At 41.5% G+C, this 21615-nt stretch overlaps 1 protein-coding gene across 3 annotated transcripts in view; it reads right to left on the reverse strand.

The window, feature by feature from the left end:
- Positions 1 to 20877, reverse strand: part of LOC122070918 (protein LEO1 homolog) — a 72715-nt gene extending 51838 nt beyond the window's left edge. Inside the window, exons 1-3 of one of the 3 annotated variants that reach the window (XM_042635166.1) lie at positions 20512 to 20877; positions 16918 to 17291; positions 89 to 233 (exon numbers count right to left, since the gene is read on the reverse strand). In XM_042635166.1, coding sequence (XP_042491100.1) covers positions 89 to 233; positions 16918 to 17291; positions 20512 to 20634 — 642 coding nt within the window. In that variant the 5' untranslated portion in view covers positions 20635 to 20877. The remainder of the gene's footprint in view (positions 1 to 88; positions 234 to 16917; positions 17292 to 20511) is intronic. The other 2 variants (XM_042635164.1, XM_042635165.1) reach the window with 2 other exon arrangements.
- Between the last annotated feature and the right edge of the window lie 738 nt (positions 20878 to 21615).

Genomic DNA, 21615 nt, shown 5'->3' on the forward strand with positions numbered 1-21615 from the left:
GAAAACATTTAGATTAAGGGAACAGATCGATGTAATTCTGGACAACACACAAAAATGCAGGAAAAAAAAAAGGTATAGTTTCTCATACCACACTCATTGGTGACTCTGGCTCGAGGTTATTTTGGATTGCATATTCTGCTGGTTCTTCCTCATCAGAATCACCAAAGACATCACGGATCTCAGCTGCTGATTGTGAAATGTGTGTCTCTTCTTTTTCCTCGCTAGGTGACCTACTGTAGAAAAGCAAAGTCACATGTACTCATTAATATATAAGAAAATGTTTTGTCACAATTTTACCAGATATAGATGAGTATTCTCAGTAAATCAAAAAATTCACCACTGACCCTTCATGCAAAGGAGAAAGGGAAGAGTGACAAGTTGCTCCAAGAACAGTACAAGATGCACTCACAGTGCCACACCAGTTAATTTGGGACAAGAAGCAACCGACAGGATGGATAGATATGTGGAATCTGAGAATAGGCAATTGAAAATAAAAAACAAGCATATACCACCCCAGGAACATCTTGTTCCATTGGTACCACAGTTCTGCCAATACCTTAACTGATGTTGATGGAGATAAGTCACTTAACGGGCTTATTATATTGCAAATAAGCCTTAGGTTGGGTTATGTATGTGTTGGGCATTTGATCCCATGGGTTTTTTTTTGTAATGAGCCACTTTAATGGGCCTAAAATACGGGTAGAAAGTAGAAAAATGGAACTTAATTCATTAGTTTGGATAGTGATGTAGGGGATTTCCTAGAAGACAAAGGTCCCTACAAGAGTGACTCAATTAAGGTAAGACAAACTGAAGGGGGTCTTGGGATTAGGTTGGGATTTTGATATGCTCAACAAAATAAGATTCAACTTGCAATAAATAAAGACAAATCAACATGTAGCCAGGAGCAATATCAATCTAAGCGGAAAACACATAATAACTTACTAAAACTTCAAGTGGGGACATGGGGAAGGGAACAAACGTCATGCGAATGTTAGTTTAGCACAAATCAATCTAGACACCAAATAAGATATGCAAACAATCAATGTCCTCTAGCAGCCAACTAAAATAAAAAATCAGCAAAGGTTTTGGAGATATAACAGTGAAGAAATGTCTTAAAACAGTAGTTAAAACAAGCATAAACGAAGGGGCAAGGGCTGGTTTCAATGATAATGGACTGCAAACATATAACAGGGGATTAATGGGGGTGGGGGGATTAGTTTAATTACTTACCTGTCCACTGTCCACTGTCCAAACAGAGAAGATAAGAAGAAATAGAGGTCTACTGAGATTGAGGATTGCTGCCCAGATTGAGTGTTGTAGAAGAAAACCATCCAGAATTATTGCAGCTCTTGTTTGCTTGAAGGGAGGACAGCCTTTATTGACAATAGTGCAGAGAATACAGTGCAGCAGCCAGTCTTCGATTGCTTGAAGAAGAGGCAGCAGTATCCCTAACAGTAGTGCAGGGAGACGATGGTACTTTGATCGATCCTTGGCTGCTTGAGGGAGGAGCACCTGTCTTCAACAGTAATACCAGAAAAAAAATAGAGAGGCTGCAATATTGAGACAGCCAAGAGAAAGAGGGAGAGGAGTAGAAACTGAGAAAAAGAAAGGAGGCGAGAAAGAGAGGAACCGAGAAAGGGGAAAAGAGAGGGATTAACGAGAGGGAGAGAATCGTGAGAGGGGTGGGGAGGTTTGCTCAAAGGCTGCTTTCAATAATATTCATTGATTCCATCGTGGCCTAGGCCACTACATAAATGATAAACTTAGTTACTAAAAATAAAAAAGGGTCAATTGGAAAGTAAATAAAGACTTCCTAAAAACTAACAACTAGTAAAGTAGTTTCCTAATTAATTAAAAAACTAACAAGGAAAAGAATATTCTAAAAATAAACTACTAAACTAACAACTAATGGGGCCCACAAGATTTGCTGAGATCTGGAAAGAGAGAGAGGGACCCTCTTTTTCTTCCTCCTTTTTCTTCTTCTTCTTTCTTCCTCTTCTTTCTATTCTTCCAGCCACAAAGATGGTTGTTTCTTCTTCTTCTTCTTGCGTCTGTACACCTTGATGTCTCCATCAACTCTCCCCGGCTTGGAAGAATTCACCTCCGGTGAATTAGAGCTCATGTAATATTCAAGCAGGTCTAGGTTGAGTTGTTGGATTTCTTGCAATGTGATCCAGGTGTTATCAATTTTCGGACATCCACGCCACTTGACCAAGAACTCTCTAGAACCTCCAGTGTGTGTGGACATAATCCTCTCATCAAGGATTTCCTCAACTTCTTCAGTTCTTCTCGTGACTTTAGGCACAGGTGGTAATGAGGTGGGGGGAAGTGGTTGGTTTGGCTCAGAAGTCTCATCAATGGTGAAGGGGAAGTCCTCAAGGTCATCAAGATAGAAAGGTGTAAAGGTAGAGGTACCATGGTATGGGACTAGGTCTTCAACATTGAAAATATTACTGATCTCCATGCTAGCTGGCAGATCAAGAACATACGCATTAGCACCTATCCTCTTGAGTACCTTGAACGGACCTGTGCTACGAGCATGTAGCTTGCTCGTTTTTTCCCCTAACAAAGCGATGCGGTTTGATTCTTACCATCACCATATCACTTTCTTGAAACTCTTGTAGCCTTCTGTGCACATCCGCATTCGATTTGTATTGCTCATTGCTCAATGCTATCTATCTTCTTATACCTACATGCAAATCATGTATATGCTGAGTAAAAGATTCAGCTAACTGGGAGGTCCTGAAACTAGACACGACTGGGATAAGGTCTATGGGTGCCCGAGGCTGGTATCCTAAACAGATCTCAGAGGGGGATAGACCAATGGTACAGTTCTTAGAACTATTATATGCAAACTCAGCCTGGCTAAGGACTCGATCCCAACTAGTAAGGTGTTCTCCTATGAGGCAACGCAATAAATTCCCTAAGCTCCTATTGACAGCCTCAGTCTGGCCATCGGTCTGAGGGTGAAAAGCGGAGAAGAAACGGAGCTTCGTGCCCATCATCCGCCATAGGGTCCTCCAAAAATGATTGGAGAACTTAACATCCCTATTGGACACTATGGTGAAGGGCAACCCATAGTACCTGACAACCTCATTAAAGAAAAGCCTGGCTACTATGGATGCATCGGAGGTCTTAGAGCATGGGATGAAATGGGCCATCTTCTAGAAGCGGTCCACAACCACATAAATAGAATCATGGCCTCTCGAAGTTCTTGGTAGACCAAGCACGAAGTCCATGCTAAGGTCCTGCCAAGGGGAATGGGGAACGGGTAAGGGAGTGTACAAACCCGTGTTTTGCTTTTGTTGTTTGGCGGTCTGCCATGTCCTACACTGACTCACAACTCTAGCAACATCCCTCTTCAGTCCTGGCCAAAAGAATCAGTCCTCAACGAGGGTGATGGTCTTATCTCGACCGAAATGGCCAGCGACTCCCCCAGCATGCAATTCCCAGATCAGGAAATCTCAGAGTGAAGTCCTGGGAATGCACAACCTCCCTAAGTAGGTAGTCCGAGCGGTTGACTGGGTTACCTTCACTCAAGGAAGTAAACGGCTCACTAAAATCAGGACAGATGGTGTACTGGTCCTTAACTCACTCGCACCCTACAACCTCTACACTCATTGCCTGGAGTAGCACACTAGCTCGACTCCTAGCATTGGTGCAACTGAGGAACATATTTACCCAGCTCAGTGCATCTGCAACAGTATTCTCGACACCAGGTTTGTGCTTGAGTACAAAAGTGTACTCTTGGAGAAACTCAACCCACTTGCCATGTCTCTGGTTAAGTTTCTTTTGGGAACTCAGGTATCTCAGAGCCTGGTGGTCAAAGAATAGCACGAATTTTTGCGGTAAAAGGTAATGTCGCCAATAGCGCAGTGATTGGACAACCGCATAGAATTCCATGCCATATGTGGAATATCGTTACCTAGCTTCATTAAGCTACTCACTAAAATAGACAACAAGGTGGCCCTCGTGTCCTAGGACACCACCTATCCCAATACCAGATGCATCACAATTCACTTCGAAGACTTTAGAAAAATCTGGGAGGCGCAGGACTAGAGCTTCAGTCATAAGCTTTTTAATCTCATTAAAGGCCTTCGTAGCACTCTTAGTCCATTGAAACTCCTTTTTCATGCAATCGGTGATAGGAGACATAATAAAACTAAACCGGTAAATGAACCTCCTGTAGAAAGTGGCTAAGCCATGAAAGCTTCATACCTCATGGACATTAGTTGGCTCAGGCCACTCTATAATCGCTCTCACTTTCTCAGGGTCAACAGATACTCCCTGAGTTGACACAACAAATCCTAGGAAGATGACTTGATCACTCATGAAGGTGCACTTCTTGAGGTTGACATAAAGTTTCTCTAGTAAGAGCACATGAAAAACCTTCTGTAAGTGATCCAAGTGGGAAGACGGGGTCTTACTATAAATGAGGATGTCATCAAAGTAAACCACAAGGAACTTGCCAATGAATGGTTGAAGCAATTGATTCATTATCCTCATGAAGGTGTTAGGTGCATTTGACAAGCCAAAAGGCATGACTAACCACTCAAAGAGACCATCATTCGTCTTAAAGGCTGTCTTCTACTCATCTCCAGGTCTAACCTTAATCTGGTGGTACCCACTCTTGAGATCAATCTTCAAAAAGATCGAAGAGTTGGCCATCATATCCAACATGTCATCAAGCCTTGGGATAGGGAACCTATACTTGATGGTGATCTTATTGATGGCTCTACTATCAACACACATACGCCAAGTGCTATCTTTCTTTAGCGTGAGCAAGGCAGGTACAGCACACGGGCTAAGGCTTTCCCTAATGAATCCCTTCTGCAACAGTTCACCCACTTGCCATTTGAGTTCGGCGTGTTCTTTGGGATTCATTCGGTAATGGGGGTAAGTTTGGGAGAGAGGATCCTGGAACTAAGTCAATAGCGTGCTGGATGTCACGCATAGGCAGTAACTCATCAGGTAGTTCCTCAGGGAATAACCTCTCGAATTTCTTCAACAAGGGTCACACTTCTCTAGGAGCCTCAGTAAATAAGCGTGACCTATCGGTATTACTCTGTATGGCAACTAGAGCATAGATCACCCCTGACTCTTGACACTCCTTCAAATTGTTGTTGATTTAAAATGTTGAGTGTTTTGATGAGGGTGTGTTTGGATGTACTTCCCTTGTGTTCTGGAACCCTAACTTCCCTAAGGGCACTGGGGGTTAGTCTGATCTTCTTCCCTTTGAACTCAAAGGCATAGGTGTTAGACTTCCCGTAATTGGTGACATCCCGGTCATATAACCAGGGTCTGCCTAGAATGATGTGGGCAACATCCATCTCTAGAACATCACACCACACTCTTCTCCTCATATCCTGCAAAGTGTAGGGGAACTAAACACCTCAAATTAACCGGAATGGTGGAGTGATCAACCCAGGCAACCTTGTAAGGCTTGGGGTGGGGTTCAGGTTTGAGGCCCATTCGAGCAACAGTGCTCTCGGCGACCACATTCATGCAACTCCCGTTGTCTATGGCAACGCGGCAGTTCTTACTCTGATGACATGTGTAAGCGATGAAAATGTTAGTTCGTCGCCAATCATCGTTACTCCTAGGTTGTGAGACCATGCAACGCACAATGCCAAGCTTGAGATCACCGACCTCCTCTGTGTCCTCATCAGATATGGTCTCATCTGGCATCTGGTCCTCATACTCATGGTCCTGAAAACCCTCTTGGTCACCTTCTACAGGGGTCTACTCTCCGACATAAAGATTCCCATTGGGACACTCTCTGGAGAAGTGACTAAACCCGCGACACTTGAAGCACTGTTGTTGCATACTACTCTTGGGTGTTTCTCCCAAAATTCCTTTACCCTTATTATCAAATTGGCACTGTGGTGCAGCAGGGGGTTTTGGGAATCCAGTTAAGCCTTGGGGTGGTGATGCAGGAGTAGATTACAAGTAACTAACTCCGCAGCTTATAACCCCAAACAATACAAATAGGAGTAAGAAACAAAGAAATAATACCATCAAATAAATCCCCAAGGATACAATACCCATATAAGAGCAAAACCAGCCCAAAACCTAACCCGATAGGAGAGAGAAAGACCTGTTATAGAGCTGGAGAGAGAGGTGCGGCCAGGGCTGTAAGAGTCCGATTGAGTTGCACTCTTGGGCATAGATAGTCCCTAGGGAGGGTATAAAAACCCCCAAAGTTGGGAGGATTCTGACGGCTGGTTGTGAAGTTACAAGCTTTCATGATTTTCTAACCTATGAGAGAAAACTGAAAAGAACCTTCAAGAACAGCAGCTGAATGCTTCCAACAGTGACTAGGTAAGGATCGTGGGACACTTATGAGGCCTGGAATACTCTGATTGAAGACCTGGCTAAACAGAGTATAGAAGAGAGAAAGAGAGGAGATCGATCTCTCTCCTATTCCCACTAGGATTGCTGATCGGTTATGATTTCTAGAGACTTTTATCAAAATCTGAACTATACATCTTGAATGTTACGGCAAATAAAATAAAAAAAGAAGAATAATACGGATGGGGGGTTGAGAAGGGTGAAAGAGAATAAAGGAAGTGGCTATCTCAACCTGGGCTTCTCACCCATAACTATCTCAACTGCTCTAAGCATTTAATTGCAAACTTTCTTTCATAAATGCAAACTTTCTTTCATTCAAATCTGTCTAATAATGGTACATATGCCTCTCTATTTATAGAGGGGAAGTTTACAATCATACTAATACTAGAGCTAGTTTTCTAATAGGACTAGACACTCCTACTATAACTAGGAGATAGTTTCCTAATAGGACTAGACACTCCTACTATAACTAGGAGATAGTTTCCTAATAGGACTAGACACTTCTACTACAACTAGAAATTCAAAATAGAACTAGGACTTGACTTTATGACACCAACATGGAGTAGGACTAACTAATAGTCCATATAGGACTTTACAATCAACTAATGGCCTAATGGGCCTTTAGTGAATTAAATAGCAACTAATTAAACTAATGAATAAAATCCCGTTTTCCTACCTTCTACCTATATTTTAGGCCTATTAAAGTGGCCTATTTCAAAGAAAACCCAAGGAATCAAAGGCCCAACACATACATAACACAACCCAAGGCTTATTTGCAATAAAATAAGCCCAAGTGACTTATCTACATCAGATGGTTTCCTAATTTGGGACTCCCCAGCTTGGAAGCTCTTCCTCTGAGAATAAGTTCTCATAGAGGATTCCACCTCAAGGGCTATCCTGAAAGCCTATGGAACGTCTCGCACCAGGCGGGGTGCCATACGAGACTGAATTTCGAAGTTGAGTCCGATAAGGAATCTGGATAATGTCTGCTCAACATCCTCCCGAATACGACTTCTAATTTTCAATTCATTGAACTTGCTCAAGTATTCGGTCACAGTCAATTTTCTTTGCTTCAGAGTATTCATTTCATTCAACAACTGGAGCCTATAAGTGATAGGCAAAAATTCCCTCTTGAGCCGCTCTTGCATTTCTACCCAGGTGGTGATTGGCTCAAGTCCTAGGTGGTCCTCCTGGTACTCTAGGTCTGTCCAGAAGTCCTGGGCAGCTCCAATAAGCTTGAACTTAGCAAATCGGTAGCGGACTTCCTCTGACATATCGTAGAAATCGAAGTACCTATCCATCTGCTTGATCCAATCCAGAAGGATCGTAGCATCAATCTGACCATCGTAGGTAGGGGCATCTACCTTAATCATCCGTTTGACATCAAAGCCCCTATCATGATGCTCATAACCCTCATCATCTCCATATTGGGCTTGGCGGCTTGGCGGTGGGCCTCGACCCCTATCCCGATCCCTACCACACCCTAGGCCTTGGAAGTTATCCCCTATCTGGTCATAACCATCAGTCTGGTTATTCTCGTTTACTTCCTCAGGGTTAGGGCCTCTGCCCCTAGGTTCAGTGCCAGTTGTGTTACGGCCTTGCCGTTCATCAGGGTTTCGGGCACTTATCTCAAGGGCAGCTAGCTTATCGGTAAGGGCTTGGAGATGGGCAGCTTGTGTTTCCTGTATGGCTTAGACGGCTTTCATGAATTTAGCCAATTGCTTAGATTGGGTGGAGGTGCTAGGAGGGTCAGACATATCCTGGTATGCTCTACCACTACGAGTGGACATAAAGAGATGGGCAGCCAAGGTACGGTTGCCACCAAAGACTCAAGGTCTACTCAGAATCTCTAATTGAGACAGGTAGTTAGCCCTTTCAATCTTGAGGTCAGAAATCTTCCTCTCAAGTACGTGCTTTTGGAGAGAATAGCATCCAATGCTATTTGGCCCCGCCAACTTAAGAAGGAAAAGGGTGTCCTCTAACCTATGGTATCACTCCCATAGCTCAGACTCGACTACGGACAGATGGTGACGGAGAATAGACCTCAAAATGTAAGACATATAAACAAGGGGCAGCAGTACCTAATTACCCTAAACCTAGACAAAACCATGCTCTTATACCAAGATGATGTAGGGGATTTCCTAGAAGACAAGGGTCCCTACAAGAGTGACTCAATTAAGGTAAAACAAACTTAAGGGGGTCTTGGGATTAGGTTGGGATTTAGATATGCTCAACAAAACAAGATTCAACATGCAATAAATAAAAACAAATCAACATGTAGCCAGGAGTAATATCAATCTAAGCGGAAAAACACATAATAACTTACTAAAGCTTTAAGTGGGGACATGGGAAAGGGAACAAATGTCATACGAATGTTAGGTTCAGCACAAATCAATCTAGACACCAAATAAGATATGCAAACAATCAATGTCCTCTAGCAACCAACTAAAATAAAAAATCAGCAAAGGTTTTGGAGACATAACAGTGAAGAAATGTCTTAAAACAGTAGCTAAAACAGGTATAAACGAAGGGGCAAGGGTTGGTTTCAATGATAATGGACTGCAAACATATAACAGAGGATTAATGGGGGTGGGGGGTTTAGTTTAATTACTTACCTGTCCACTGTCCAAACAGAGAAGATAAGAAGAAATCAAGGTCTACCGAGATTGAGGATTGCTGCCCAGATTGAGTGCTGTAGAAGGAAACCATCCAGAATTATTGCAGCTCTTGTTTGCTTGAAGGGAGGACAGCCTTTATTGACAATAGTACAGAGAATAAAGTGCAGCAGCCAGTCTTCGATTGCTTGAAGAAGAGGCAGCAATATCCCTAACAATAGTGCAGGAAGACAATGGTACTTTGATCGATCCTTGGCTGCTTGAGGGAGGAGCACCTGTCTTCAACAATAATACCAGAAAAAAATAGAGAGGCTGCAATATTGAGACAGCCAAGAGAAACAAGGAGAGGAGTAGAAACTGAGAAAAAGAAAGGAGGTGAGAAAGAGAGGAACCGAGAGAAGGGAAAAGAGAGGGATTAACGAGAGGTAGAGAATCATGAGAGGGATGGGGAGGTTTGCTCAAAGGCTGCTTTCAATAATTTTCATTGATTCCATCGTGGCCTAGGCCACTACATAAATGATAAACTTAGTTACTAAAAATAAAAAAGGTCAATTGGAAAGTAAATAAAGACTTACTAAAATCTAACAACTAGTAAAGTAGTTTCCTAATTAATTAAAAGACTAACAAGGAAAAGAATATTCTAAAAATAAACTAAACTAACAACTAATGGGGCCCAGAAGATTTGTTGAGATCTGGAAAGAGAGAAAGGGACTTGATCTAGCGCTGGGAAGGCTGGATCGAGACTCTTTTTCTTCCTCCTTTTTCTTCTTCTTCTTTCTTCCTCTTCTTTCTATTCTTCCAGCCACAAAGATGGTTGTTTCTTCTTCTTCTTGCGTCTGTACACCTTGATGTCTCCATCATTTAGAGTCTTGTTTTGAGTCTATTTCCTTTGTTATTTCAGTTTGAGTCAGTTTAGGTCTCCCTATTACTGAATGACAAGTTAGTTACCTACTCCATGTTGGAGTATTAGTCTAGTCCTATTATGAGTCCAAGTCCCACTAAAAGTGTCTAGTCCTATTTGGAAACGAGCTCCTAGTTATGTTAGGATTGCTATTATGCCCTCTTTAAATAGAGGAGCTTATGTAATCAATTCTCAGATTTGAATGAATAAATTATTGAGTGATTACTCTTTAACTAGAAAGCAATTATTGAGAGGCGAGATGCCTAAACCTTTGAGGGGTGTGATACCTAAAACTTGAGGGGTGAGATACCCATTCCTTTATTATCTTTCATCATTCTCAACCCTCCATCTTGTTTTTTCTTCTTAGTTTTCATTACTATTTTCTGTTCTTAATTATTGTTGCTATGAGATTTCCAAGAGAGAGTTTTCAAATATGTCAAGCCCTATTAAATCAGAATCGACCAGCAAAGGAATTCTAGTTTTGAAGTCCAATCGATCTCCAATATCTCCTCCATCTGAAGTCTGATTTGCCTGGTCTTGCTAGGGCTTGTTCCACATCATTACTGAATCAATCAATCCACCTTGGAAGAACCATTCAAGGCTACCAGCTGCTGTCCTTGCAGAATTCTGACAAATTCTCTCCTAGGTCTGATTTTCAAGAAAGTGAATATCTCACCAACCGATTGTCGGAAGTCCTTCAAATTTTTAGGTTTTTGTACCCTTCTTAGGGACTACCTACGCCCAAGAGTGCAGCTCAATTGGAACCCTACAAACCTGGCCGCACCTCTCTCCGTCCAACCAAATTGCAGGTCTTTCTCTCTCCTATCGGGTTGGGTTTAAGACTGGTTTTGCTCTTGTATTGGTATTGTACCCTTGGGGGTTTATTTGATGGTCTTATTCCCTTGGTTCCTGGTCCTATTTGTCTTGTCTGGGGTTTATAAATTGTGGGGGTTAGTTTCTTGTAATTTACTCCTGCATTAGATGCTCTTGCAAGATATGGGGCGGCTAGAAAGGAAGTCCCTGCGAGCCCTTATCATGCAGAGCAGATTTTTGGGATTTATTTGGACAGGATTTTTGTTGGTAAGGGGATTCTTATGGCTGTACTGTTTCTCTTGCTCGTTTGGGCTCTGCATTATGTTGAATGTGGTGAATGACTTGTGTCTAATGGACATAGGCCTCCATTATTTATAATATGGAGTGGAACATTCCATAATTGAGTACAAAACAGAAATACCCGTATAAGACAATTCTTCACTTATACCCAATTGACAAACTCCCCCTCAAATTGGTGCATAGATATTGCACATGCCCAACTTACAAATAACTGGATGAAAAACTTTGCTACCTAAACCTTTCGTACATATATCAGCCAGTTGTTCACTATTAGGAACAAAAGGCACATAGATAAGACTCAAATCCAGCTTTTCCTTGATGAAGTGATGGTCAATCTCCACATTATTTCCTATCATGCTGAACAGGGTTGTGAGCAATGTTGATGCCCGATTTATTGTTGCAGAAGAGCTTCATAGCAAGAGTAACAGGTATGGCCTAGTCAGCAAGAATACCCTTAAGCCATAGAAGTTCACAAATACCATAGGTCATTGCCCAGAATTCCGCTTCAACACTTGACCAAGCAACAAAAGCTTGCTTCGTACTTCACCAAGTAATAAGGTTACCACCTACAAAGGTGCCAGAACCAAGGGTAGATTTGCGATCATCATGTGAACCTTCCCAATCAGCATTGGTAAAGGCTTCAACTTGCAAATGACCACGAGAAGAAAAAAGAATGCCACTACCAAGGGCTGATTTCAGGAAACAGAGGATACACATTACAACTTCTATGCATGTAATGTGAGGATCATACATGCACTGACTAACCAGGCTAACGGCATAAGCAATGTCAGAATGGGTGTGGGAGAGATAAATCAAACATCCAACCAATATCGGATATTGACCCCTTATCAACAAGATCACCTTTGCTAACAAGATGGTACTTGGCATCAATAGGAGTATATGTTGGTTTGCACCCCCAACATACCTATCTCAATGAGAAGATCATGAACATACTTTCGCTGAGATAGGTAGATACCACTAGAGGATTGGGCAACTTCAATGCCAAGGAAGTAACAAAGTTGTCCAAGATCCTTAATCTCAAATTCCTTGCTCATATATAACTTGAGGCGAGAAATTTCTTTAATATCAACACCTGTGACGACGATGTGATCAACGTATACAATCAAGATAGCACTCTTTCCACTTGTTCTCTTGATGAACAATGTGTGGTCCGCATTGCTCTTGAGAGTAACCAGCAATGACCATGGCCTTATGAAAGTGGCCGACCATGCATGTGGTGACTGCTTCAGTCAATATAGAGCACGTTTCAGTTTTCACACTTTTCCTTGAGTTTAGAGCACACAAACCCAGGGGGAATATCCAAGTGAACCTCCTCCTCCAGTTCCCCGTGAAGAAATGCATTCCTCACATCAAGTTGTTGAAGGTCCAAATTCAGGTTGACTGCACAAGATAGGATGATGCGAATAGTGTTCATTTTGGCAACTAGTGCAAACATCTCCCGGTAGTCTATCCCATAAGTCTGGGTGAAGCTCTTGGCAACCAGTCTGGCTTTTTATCAATCCATTGTACCACCAACCCTCTACTTAACAGTGATGACCCACTTGTATGATTGCATCCAACAACAACTCCCATGTATCATTCTTTTTTAGAGCTTACATCTCCCCGTGAGTCATAAGAAACAAACGTAGCAATAGGATGGAAAGTGCAAGATCGAATCTCCTTGCGGACAGCAATAGGCAAACCAGAATCAGAATTAACAACATCAGGAGGAGGAAGGGAATTACCAATATCAAGAGGAAGTGGATCTAGTTCGGAGGCCGGCAATTGTCATGGTAGTGTAGTGGTCGTAGTGGTGGTTTGGTCCTACTTTCTGCGAACATAAACTTGTGTCTCTAATTGAGGTGGAACAGTGTCAATGTCAGTCTCTGTTGGTGTATGATGTCTTGTATTCCGTCGCAGTTTAATCCAGGGAGTACTGGTGCAGCACCTAGGCAGGCAGGACGGCGGTCCCGCTAGCTGGTTAGCGAGTCGTGGGGGTTGCAAGGGGGGCAGGAGGCCCCCCTGCATAGCAAAGGGTGTAGGGGGGCGCAGCCCCCCGCTCGAATTTTTTATTTGAGGGCAATTGTAGTTTAATCCGGATTATGGTGGCAATTGTAGTTTAATCCGGATTAGGGCTTTTTTCGCTATATATTTGTAGCGAGGGTTTCTTTCTCTGTAATGCAAGCAATACTGAGAGGTGTGAGGACGAGCGTTATAACCCTATTCTCCATTGATAGTGAAACAGGATCTCATCTCACCGGGGACGTAGGCAACCTTGTTGAACCTCGTAAAATCCGTGTGCATTGTTTGTTTTGTTTTTCCATTATCTTCTGCATCGTTTTAGGGTTGCGTTTCTACAGTCTCCCCCCAACTAGAGAATCAATTGAAATCGACGGTGGTAGGATAGGAACCTCAGCAGAAACAAATGGAGTTACAGACAAAGGCGACACATCTTCAATAAAGGACTCCCCCTGAAGAAATGGTGCTGAACAGTAGGATTCAGATTCATTAAAAATACTTCCATAGTGACAAACCAATGCCAAGAAGGAGGGTGGTAACAATGGTAGTCTTCTAAGTAGTAGAGTAACCCAGAAAAATACATCGAAAGCCACGAGGATCAAACTTCCCACGAGGATGATGATCAAAAGCATAACACACACACTCAAAGACCTCTGGTGGAACTGGGAAGGTCGTAGAACCATGAAGGAGATCCAACAGACCACGGAAGCCAAGGATCTGAGAAGGTATTTGGTTGATAAAAAAGGCAGCAGTGAGAATCGCATCACTCCATTAATGAGGATGAACATGCATTTCAAACATAAGGGATCTGGCTACTTCATATAGATGCCAATTCTTTCATACTGCAACACCATTTTAAGCAGGGGTGGCAACACAACTGCTTTTATGTACCATCCTATGAGCAAAAATGTATTTCTGGAAGGTGCACTCAAGATATTCACAGCCACTATCACTCCAAACAACCTTAATAGTGGGCCCCAAACTGAGTCTGCACCATGCAGTGAAAGTGCTTAAAACATTGGAAGACTTTCCCCTTATGCCGTATCATATATACCCATGCAGTCAGTGAGTGACAATCAATAAAAGTGGCAAACCATCAAAATCCATTGACAAAAAAAGTGTGGGAAGGACCCCAGATATCAGAATGTACAAAAGAAAACAAAGTGTCACTTTTTTTTTTTGGTAAGGGTGTCACTTTTATTACCAGAAATAGAAAAACTCATTCAAGTTTGCTTGGCCAAAACACATGCCTCACAAAAGAAATTACTCGAATTACAATTTTTAAAATATGAAAAAATCCTACCTAAAGTTCCTAAAAGGGGATGCCCCCAAACGTCGGTGCCATTGTAGTAACTCAAAGGGAGGCAATGAATAAGTCTGAAGAGCGTGACTAGAGACCAAATAAGATCCATCATCCAGGAAATATAGACCACCACACACTCTACTAGAGCCAATCGTTGCCCCATCACCAGATCTTGCAAAACACAATGATCAAGAAAAAAAGTGACTTTACAATTAAGATTGGAAGTAATACTAATAATGGACAACAAGTTAAGGAACATGCAAGACTGTGGAAAGTGATACAGTAAGAAAGCAACAAACAGAATCCTCTCCAGAGATAAGGGAATGTGTTCCATCTGCTAAATGAACGGCCTTTACCAGAGCAGGGAGTATACTAGAGACAAGTGGGAAAGAACCCGTCATGTGATCTTGACACCCCAAAGTCAATGATCCACTGGGGAGGAGTCAAATGTACTATGACCACAAAAAGGAATACCTGAACTGGAAGTGGCAGAAGCCATAACTAAAGCAATCTTAGCAGATGCAAGTAGAGGAGACTCCATTCTAGTCATAAAACGTCGGAATGCAAGTAGCTCCTCAAAGGAGAGGGAAGCAGGTGGTGATGAGTCAGATGGGTCAATGTGGTTGCCCTAATCGGAGTTTCTACATCCCTCACCACGACCCTTACCAGAATCATCAGCAAGGCGGCCATGGAGTTTCCAATAGTTTTCTTTGGTATGGCATTCCTTACCATAATACTCTCACTTCATAGGAGTTTTGGCAGAGGAACCACTAGACCGTGGTGTGTCACTGAGGATCTGAGTGCCAAAGACAACAACTGATATTTTCTTAGGAGTAGACCTTGGTTGTGGAAGCATAGTAATACGGCGACAATCTTCAAGCTGGACCAGACCATAAGACTGCTCTATAATAGGAAAAGGATCACAACTCAGAACATGGGCACGGATCTGATCATATGCGACGTTGAGTCCTGCCATGAAGTCATAAACTCGAATCTTGTCTTCCCTCTTCCGGAATTTGACAACATCACCAGATGCTTCAGGGTAAGTCCAACTTCTACCATAGATACCCTAGCTCAGAGTAGTATTGTAACAGAGTCGGCTCCTTCTATTTGAGCTCATGTACCCTCTTGGGCAGCTTTTCATACCTTGGCAGCAAAATCAAGTTGAAGATAGCCATGAGCAATCTAGGGCTGCATTGAATCGACTAGAAAAGCCATGACCAGGGAATTCTCACATTCTCATTTATGGACAGTCATACCTATACCTAGTGGGCTTCGTCGTAGTCCTTGTGAGGTACCCATTGAAACCACAAGATTTAATAGAGATGTTGCACGAGTGCAACCACATCAAAAATTTGGTACCATCGAGCTTAATAGCATACATGGGGAAGGAAGTAAAAGTGCTTGAAGAGACAGTTAAAACCTCAGACATTGTGAAAGACCACGAAGAGGCTTGTAGGGATGAAGTAAAGGGCTAAAAACAACCCCAAAGTCCTGAAGCACAAATCACAGGAAGCAGCAGCACCTAAAAAAGCAGGAAAAATACCTAAAATGCAAAAATCGATAAAGGGTTAAAATCCTAATTTAATCGATTTTGCATGTATGGGTTGTCAAAGACAAAACTTGCTAATAGCTGTCACAAAGCAGGTAAACAGCACCTGAAGCATGCAACCTCATAGAAAACTGATGAATAGAAGAGGGTAGAACAACCCTTCCATCAAAAAATCCAGTAGGGAGAAAACCCTGAAAATCAACAGGTGAACAAAAGAGAGAATGGGTCTCTTAGGTCATTAGAGAGGTGAGAGGAGGCTCTCGATGGTTTAGAGAGGAGCCACCGAGAGAGGGAGGCAAGAGAGAGAAGCACTGATCTCCAGGCAAGAAGGAGAGAGAGGTGAGAGCTCTTTGGTTTGGATCCCTGCTCTGATACCATGTTGAATGTGGTGAATTGACTTATGTCTAATGGACACAGGCGTCCTTTATTTATAATATGGAGTGGAACATTCCAGAACTGAGTACAAGAAATACCCCCATAAAACAATTCAACCTTTATACCCAATTTACAACACATTATGGCTGTAATGTTTCTATTGCTTACTTGGGCTCTGCGCTTTTGAGCTTATGATTCCATTTTTATATATCTTGTTTTGGCAGCCTTTCATTTGATTTAATAACTAGGCTTTTTTGTAAATAAAAAAATGCTTTTCTATTGAATCTTGGAAAAACAAAACAAAACAAAGTACAAAAAAAAAAACTCAGCCACCAAGATAAGTTTTCACAATATAGTGGGAAAATCAAAGGATGTTTAGAAAATTTGAAAATGATAAAGAGTATTGGTGGCCTGAATGTTAAGCATACAAACCCTTAACTGAACTGCAAGCAAAACCTCACATCTATTCAACCTTATCCACTGCCCAAAAAAATCAGCAAGGTGGATTATTATAATATCTGCAACTTGCAATCACACACCTGCTTTATGGGGGAGGGAGTGGGGGCTGGGATCAACAATATGCTAAAACACATAAGCACCTACAGCATCTATGAAGATCAGATGAGCCAGAAAGTCTGAAAACTTACTAGAGGGGCACTAGAAATAAGAGAAAGAGGAGAAAGATTACCTTGGTCTTCTAGCCTGATCAACCTCCTCATCTTCATTATCCACATACTGGTTTTCAGATCTCTCTGACTCACTATCAATAACTTCCCTTCTCCGGCTAGTTACTACTCTCTGACCATACTCTTCTTGTTCATCACTTTCAGCATCTTTTCCTTCACTCTCTGCCCTTTGATCACTGACATCTCTTTCTGGAGAACTTTGAGCCCTCTCACCCTCACTCTCCCCAGGATCAGGGTCTACACCGTGCTGTTCCACATCACTCTCCACTTCAGCCTCCCCTTGCCCCTCAACCTCACCTTCACCTTCGCCTTCACCGTCACCGTCACCATCACCTTCACCTTCACCTTCAGGCTCTCCTCCACCTTCTCCTTCATCCTGAATAGATAATCATCACCAAATAATATTAGAAGGTTTAAGTAACAGCTGCATAAACAGATTAAGACTACAGAAGTATATGCATCATTAGACCAAAGGAATCTTGCATTGACAAATTGATATATTTCTTCTTTTCTTTTTTTTTTGGGGGGGGGGGGGTCGGGGTGTTGGGGTGGGGGTTTCAGGGAACGGGCAGGGGAAGGGGAGAGAATTCTCCATAATTGGAAAGATGAGGGTACTAAAATAAATCCTGAGAGTGATCAAAACCCAAGGTAGGGGGAAGAGCAAGAAAAAGCAATCCCGATAGTAAACCAAGGATTACGTTAAGATACATGAGATAATGGTTGACAACGACCATGGAGTACAACAAAAGAAGCTAAATTTTGACAGAATTAAGAAAAGGCATATGATCCAACAGTTTTGACCTAGGATCAGTCTGGATTGTCTGTTGACCAATCAATGGCTTTCAAGTTACGAACAGCCTAGACCTAGGATTGGACCACTCATCTCCTGTGGTTGATGACTAAGCACAGTCTGATGCCAGTCCAACAGCCTCGGAAATATTGCCTATAAGAACCCACTAATATGGTGTTGTCCACCTGTGTTGTGAACCATCACAACTTGGGAGGCAAAATGAAGTCCACCTATCTGACATGATTCGGGAATGCAGAAGTTGATTACCACGCCTGACTAAGGATGAGAGAAACATCCTATAAGGTCAATGTAAATGGACCAATAAAATTTACATAGAAGAGATGTAAATTCTCTAATCTGTTAATTAACCATGCCCATGGATAATGCATGCTACCTCTACACTTTAATGCATCTTTATCATCCCCAAATTCATAGACCACTAGTAGTCACATGAAGAAAAATGTCGGCACCCGACCCGACAAGAACTTTATCCAATGCATCAAACCCACAAAACGAAAATGGGGCGAGGCCAAGAAAAAATGGACTATTCACCACAACATGAAGAGGATGAAGTTATGAAAGTCCTCAAGGAGAGAGGAGATTTACAAGTAACTCATATTAATGGCAATAAATCATATTAATGGCATTGCCCCAAGAAAGATGATGATATGAATCAAACAAGACTCAGATATTTATTTAATAGCAAGTGTGTACAGAAGTATCCCTACAAAAAATTAAGAAGATATTTTAAGTCATTGAATTACCATATTCAGGGAAAATTAACCTTGGCAAGCAATCCCTGATAAAATAATGGTTGGCTTTTCCTCTTTTTCTTTTTTTTTCTTTTTTTTTTTTTGGGGGGGGGGTTTCGGTTAGGGCAGAAGAACTCTTATCTTGTCAAAAAGAAGAGAAGGACATAAAGATATCGATTGCAGACTGAACCTCCCAAATGCAGAACGGCATTTTAGAAAACCTCATAATCCTGCGTGTAATTGTCCTAGAATAGCAAAGGCAGGTAAAAATGGTTGACAAATAGGATATGAAGATACAAAGATAATCTTTTTTTTTATCAGAGAAAAAAGGTAATGAGATATAAGGATATGGAAATGAAACATAGGTAATGGTTTAAAATGTCTCCAATACCGATACGATACCCTCCAATACACATCTTAAATTTAGCTAACCGATACGGTGACCGATACCAATACTTTAATCCTTTATCTTTAGCATATCTCGGATAAGATACGACACCCTCCAATACATATCTTAAATTTAGCCAACCGATGCGGGGACCAATACCAATACTGATACTTTAATCCTTGATAGGTTGAAATAGAAAATAAGGAGAAAATTAAGTAACTATGATGTTATCTGAACTGCAGAAATCAACAAAGAAATGAAAGAATGAGTAAAGATGAGAGATGAATCAAGAATCATTGGATTCTGGTTGTAATTAAAAGAAAAATAATTTGATTGACAATCGATCAAGAACATTAGTTCCAGAACACAGACAAAGATTATAAGAAACATTCAAAAACCCTCTTAATGAGGACTGGAATCGACATACAAAGAGTGCAACTGTAGGAGTTTCAAGGCAGTTCTCTAGTACCTCCATCATAACTAACAGAAGACAACGTAAGAAAGAGTTCACAAGCTCCAATCTGTATTGAGAAATTTGATAAGTATTTTCCTTCATTCAAATGAAAAGAAGACCAAATTACACTCCAATGCTAGATCCATCCAAAATTTGCATCATTTTGCGGTTCCGGTGATGCATTCCTCTATGCTTTATTTGGGGTTTTGGGAATATCAACTTTAATAAAGTTTGAATGATTTTCACATTGCAAAGGCCATGATCTTGACAAAGTGATGCTAGAAGGAAATAAGCCATTAATTTTGGGCTACTACTTTTTTCTTAGACTGCTTATACTACAGCTACAATCAACTAATCCTTATCCAATCTACTTGTGGTTGGGTTACATGAATACCTACAACTTGGCATATAGAGTTGCCAATGGTGCATTCGTTGATCTTACTTCCACATGACAAAACCATAAAAAGGGGGGGGGGGGGCGAGAACTGCGGAGCCTTACCCCAAGAATGTCGAGAGACTGTTTCGACCGCTTGACCACTAGGTCACAACATTCATACTTTACCGTTGGACTAAGCATGCCCCTTCCACACGACCAAACCATCTCAAGGATTTTTCCTAATCCTATCACCAATTATGCTACTCAAAGTTTAACTAAAACGCTAAAAGGAAATCTCACTGTTACCTTCCCAGTCTTGCAACCCATTATTTACCACCTCAATATACCTTCTCAGTTATACCCAGTTGTAACAATATAAGTAAAGAATTTGCAAGCCTTCACAGACCAAAGCCATCCACAAGAAGAACCACCTTCAGTACAGTTCATAATCTTCAAACCCCATTGAGGAAAGTCATCACACCCTTTCATCAAAATCCCAATGCCCACGAGCCTCAAACAACTCCAGATTAAAAGGAATAGTAAATCTAAGGATGTCAGTTATACCAGAATAAAAAACTATCCCTTAAATATATTGACTTCTATATAAAATCCGAAAGAGAATATTCAAATACTGGACATGCCGAATTGTTCACCAAAAGACCCATTACCAAATATCGTTAAAATTTCATATGCAGACGTAAAGAAAAAAAGGGTAACGGCATAACTGTAGCTCGATACCTAGAACGATCAATCAAAAAGCTCAAACTTCCAAACATGGCGTGAAAGATAAAACGGTATTTTGGAGGGGGTTGAGACTAGAGAGAGAGAGATGTTACGGATAGATAATCGGGTCGTCGGTTCGATTCATGCTCGGAATCGAGCTCCTCTTCCTCCTCTTCTTCTTCGGATTGATCACCGAAAAGATTCTGCATCATCTGATGCCTCTTCTCCTCGCCCATCTCCCCTCGCGCTCTCTCCCTCTCCCTCTCCCTCTCTCGTTGTGACTATCTCTGTGTGTGTGTGAACTCTACAGGAGTTGGCGAATTCAGCTTCGAACCTTGAACTATGATTTCTCGAGTTGAGAAAAGGGCACTTCGGATGCCTGCACAAAACGAGAGAGAATGGGGTAAAAACAAAAGCAAATATAGATCTACAAGCGCCGTGAGATGTGAGTGGGCTGATTCTCGTGCAATCAGTTTCCCTGAAAACCGCGGAAAGGTAAAATCTGGCACAACTATTATCTGGGCCGTCAGATGAGTGAAGATCAACCTCTTACATCTTCCCGTTCCATTTTCCTCTATGGCAAGTAACTTTTCTCCTTTTTGCCTTTTTTTTTTCTTTTTTTTGGATAAGGTCCATGGCAAATAACAGGTTCCTCAAATTGCTCGTCGTACATCTTGGTTTTTTTTTTTTTTTTTTTTTTTTTTTTTTTTTTTTTTTTTTTTTTAATCGAAGTTTGCCAATAGCCACCTACTCCTACAATACATACAATCACTCACATAAGCATACGACAAGATTTGATCTCACAACATTCTCGCCTGGAGATTCGTAAATCAAATATTATGGTAGAAACAATGGGGGAATATGTAAGGGTGTCAATCGGTTCGGAACTAGGTATTCGGTCTGATTCTGGTTTCAGTTCCAATGACTGTTAGTGTGATCTAGAACCGGACCAAGTCCCATGTCAGTTCTGAAAATTGATATTCAGACCTGACCTATTCGATTCCGGTTCGGTTCTAGTTCCTATTCGAGAACAAGCAATAAACTTGGGCAAAGGTCTCTACCTCAATGGCTCGTTGAGATTTGTCTCAAACGCCTAATTATCTGCAATGTGGTAAATTGGATTAGTCCCAACATCATATCTATAAATAAACAACAATAATTTTCAAGATCCGTTTCAAGAAAAAACACATATACATCAAAAAAATAATAAAGCCCAT

The sequence above is a fragment of the Macadamia integrifolia genome, unplaced genomic scaffold, assembly GCF_013358625.1.
Source record: "Macadamia integrifolia cultivar HAES 741 unplaced genomic scaffold, SCU_Mint_v3 scaffold_157A, whole genome shotgun sequence".
Taxonomy (NCBI): Eukaryota; Viridiplantae; Streptophyta; class Magnoliopsida; order Proteales; family Proteaceae; genus Macadamia; species Macadamia integrifolia.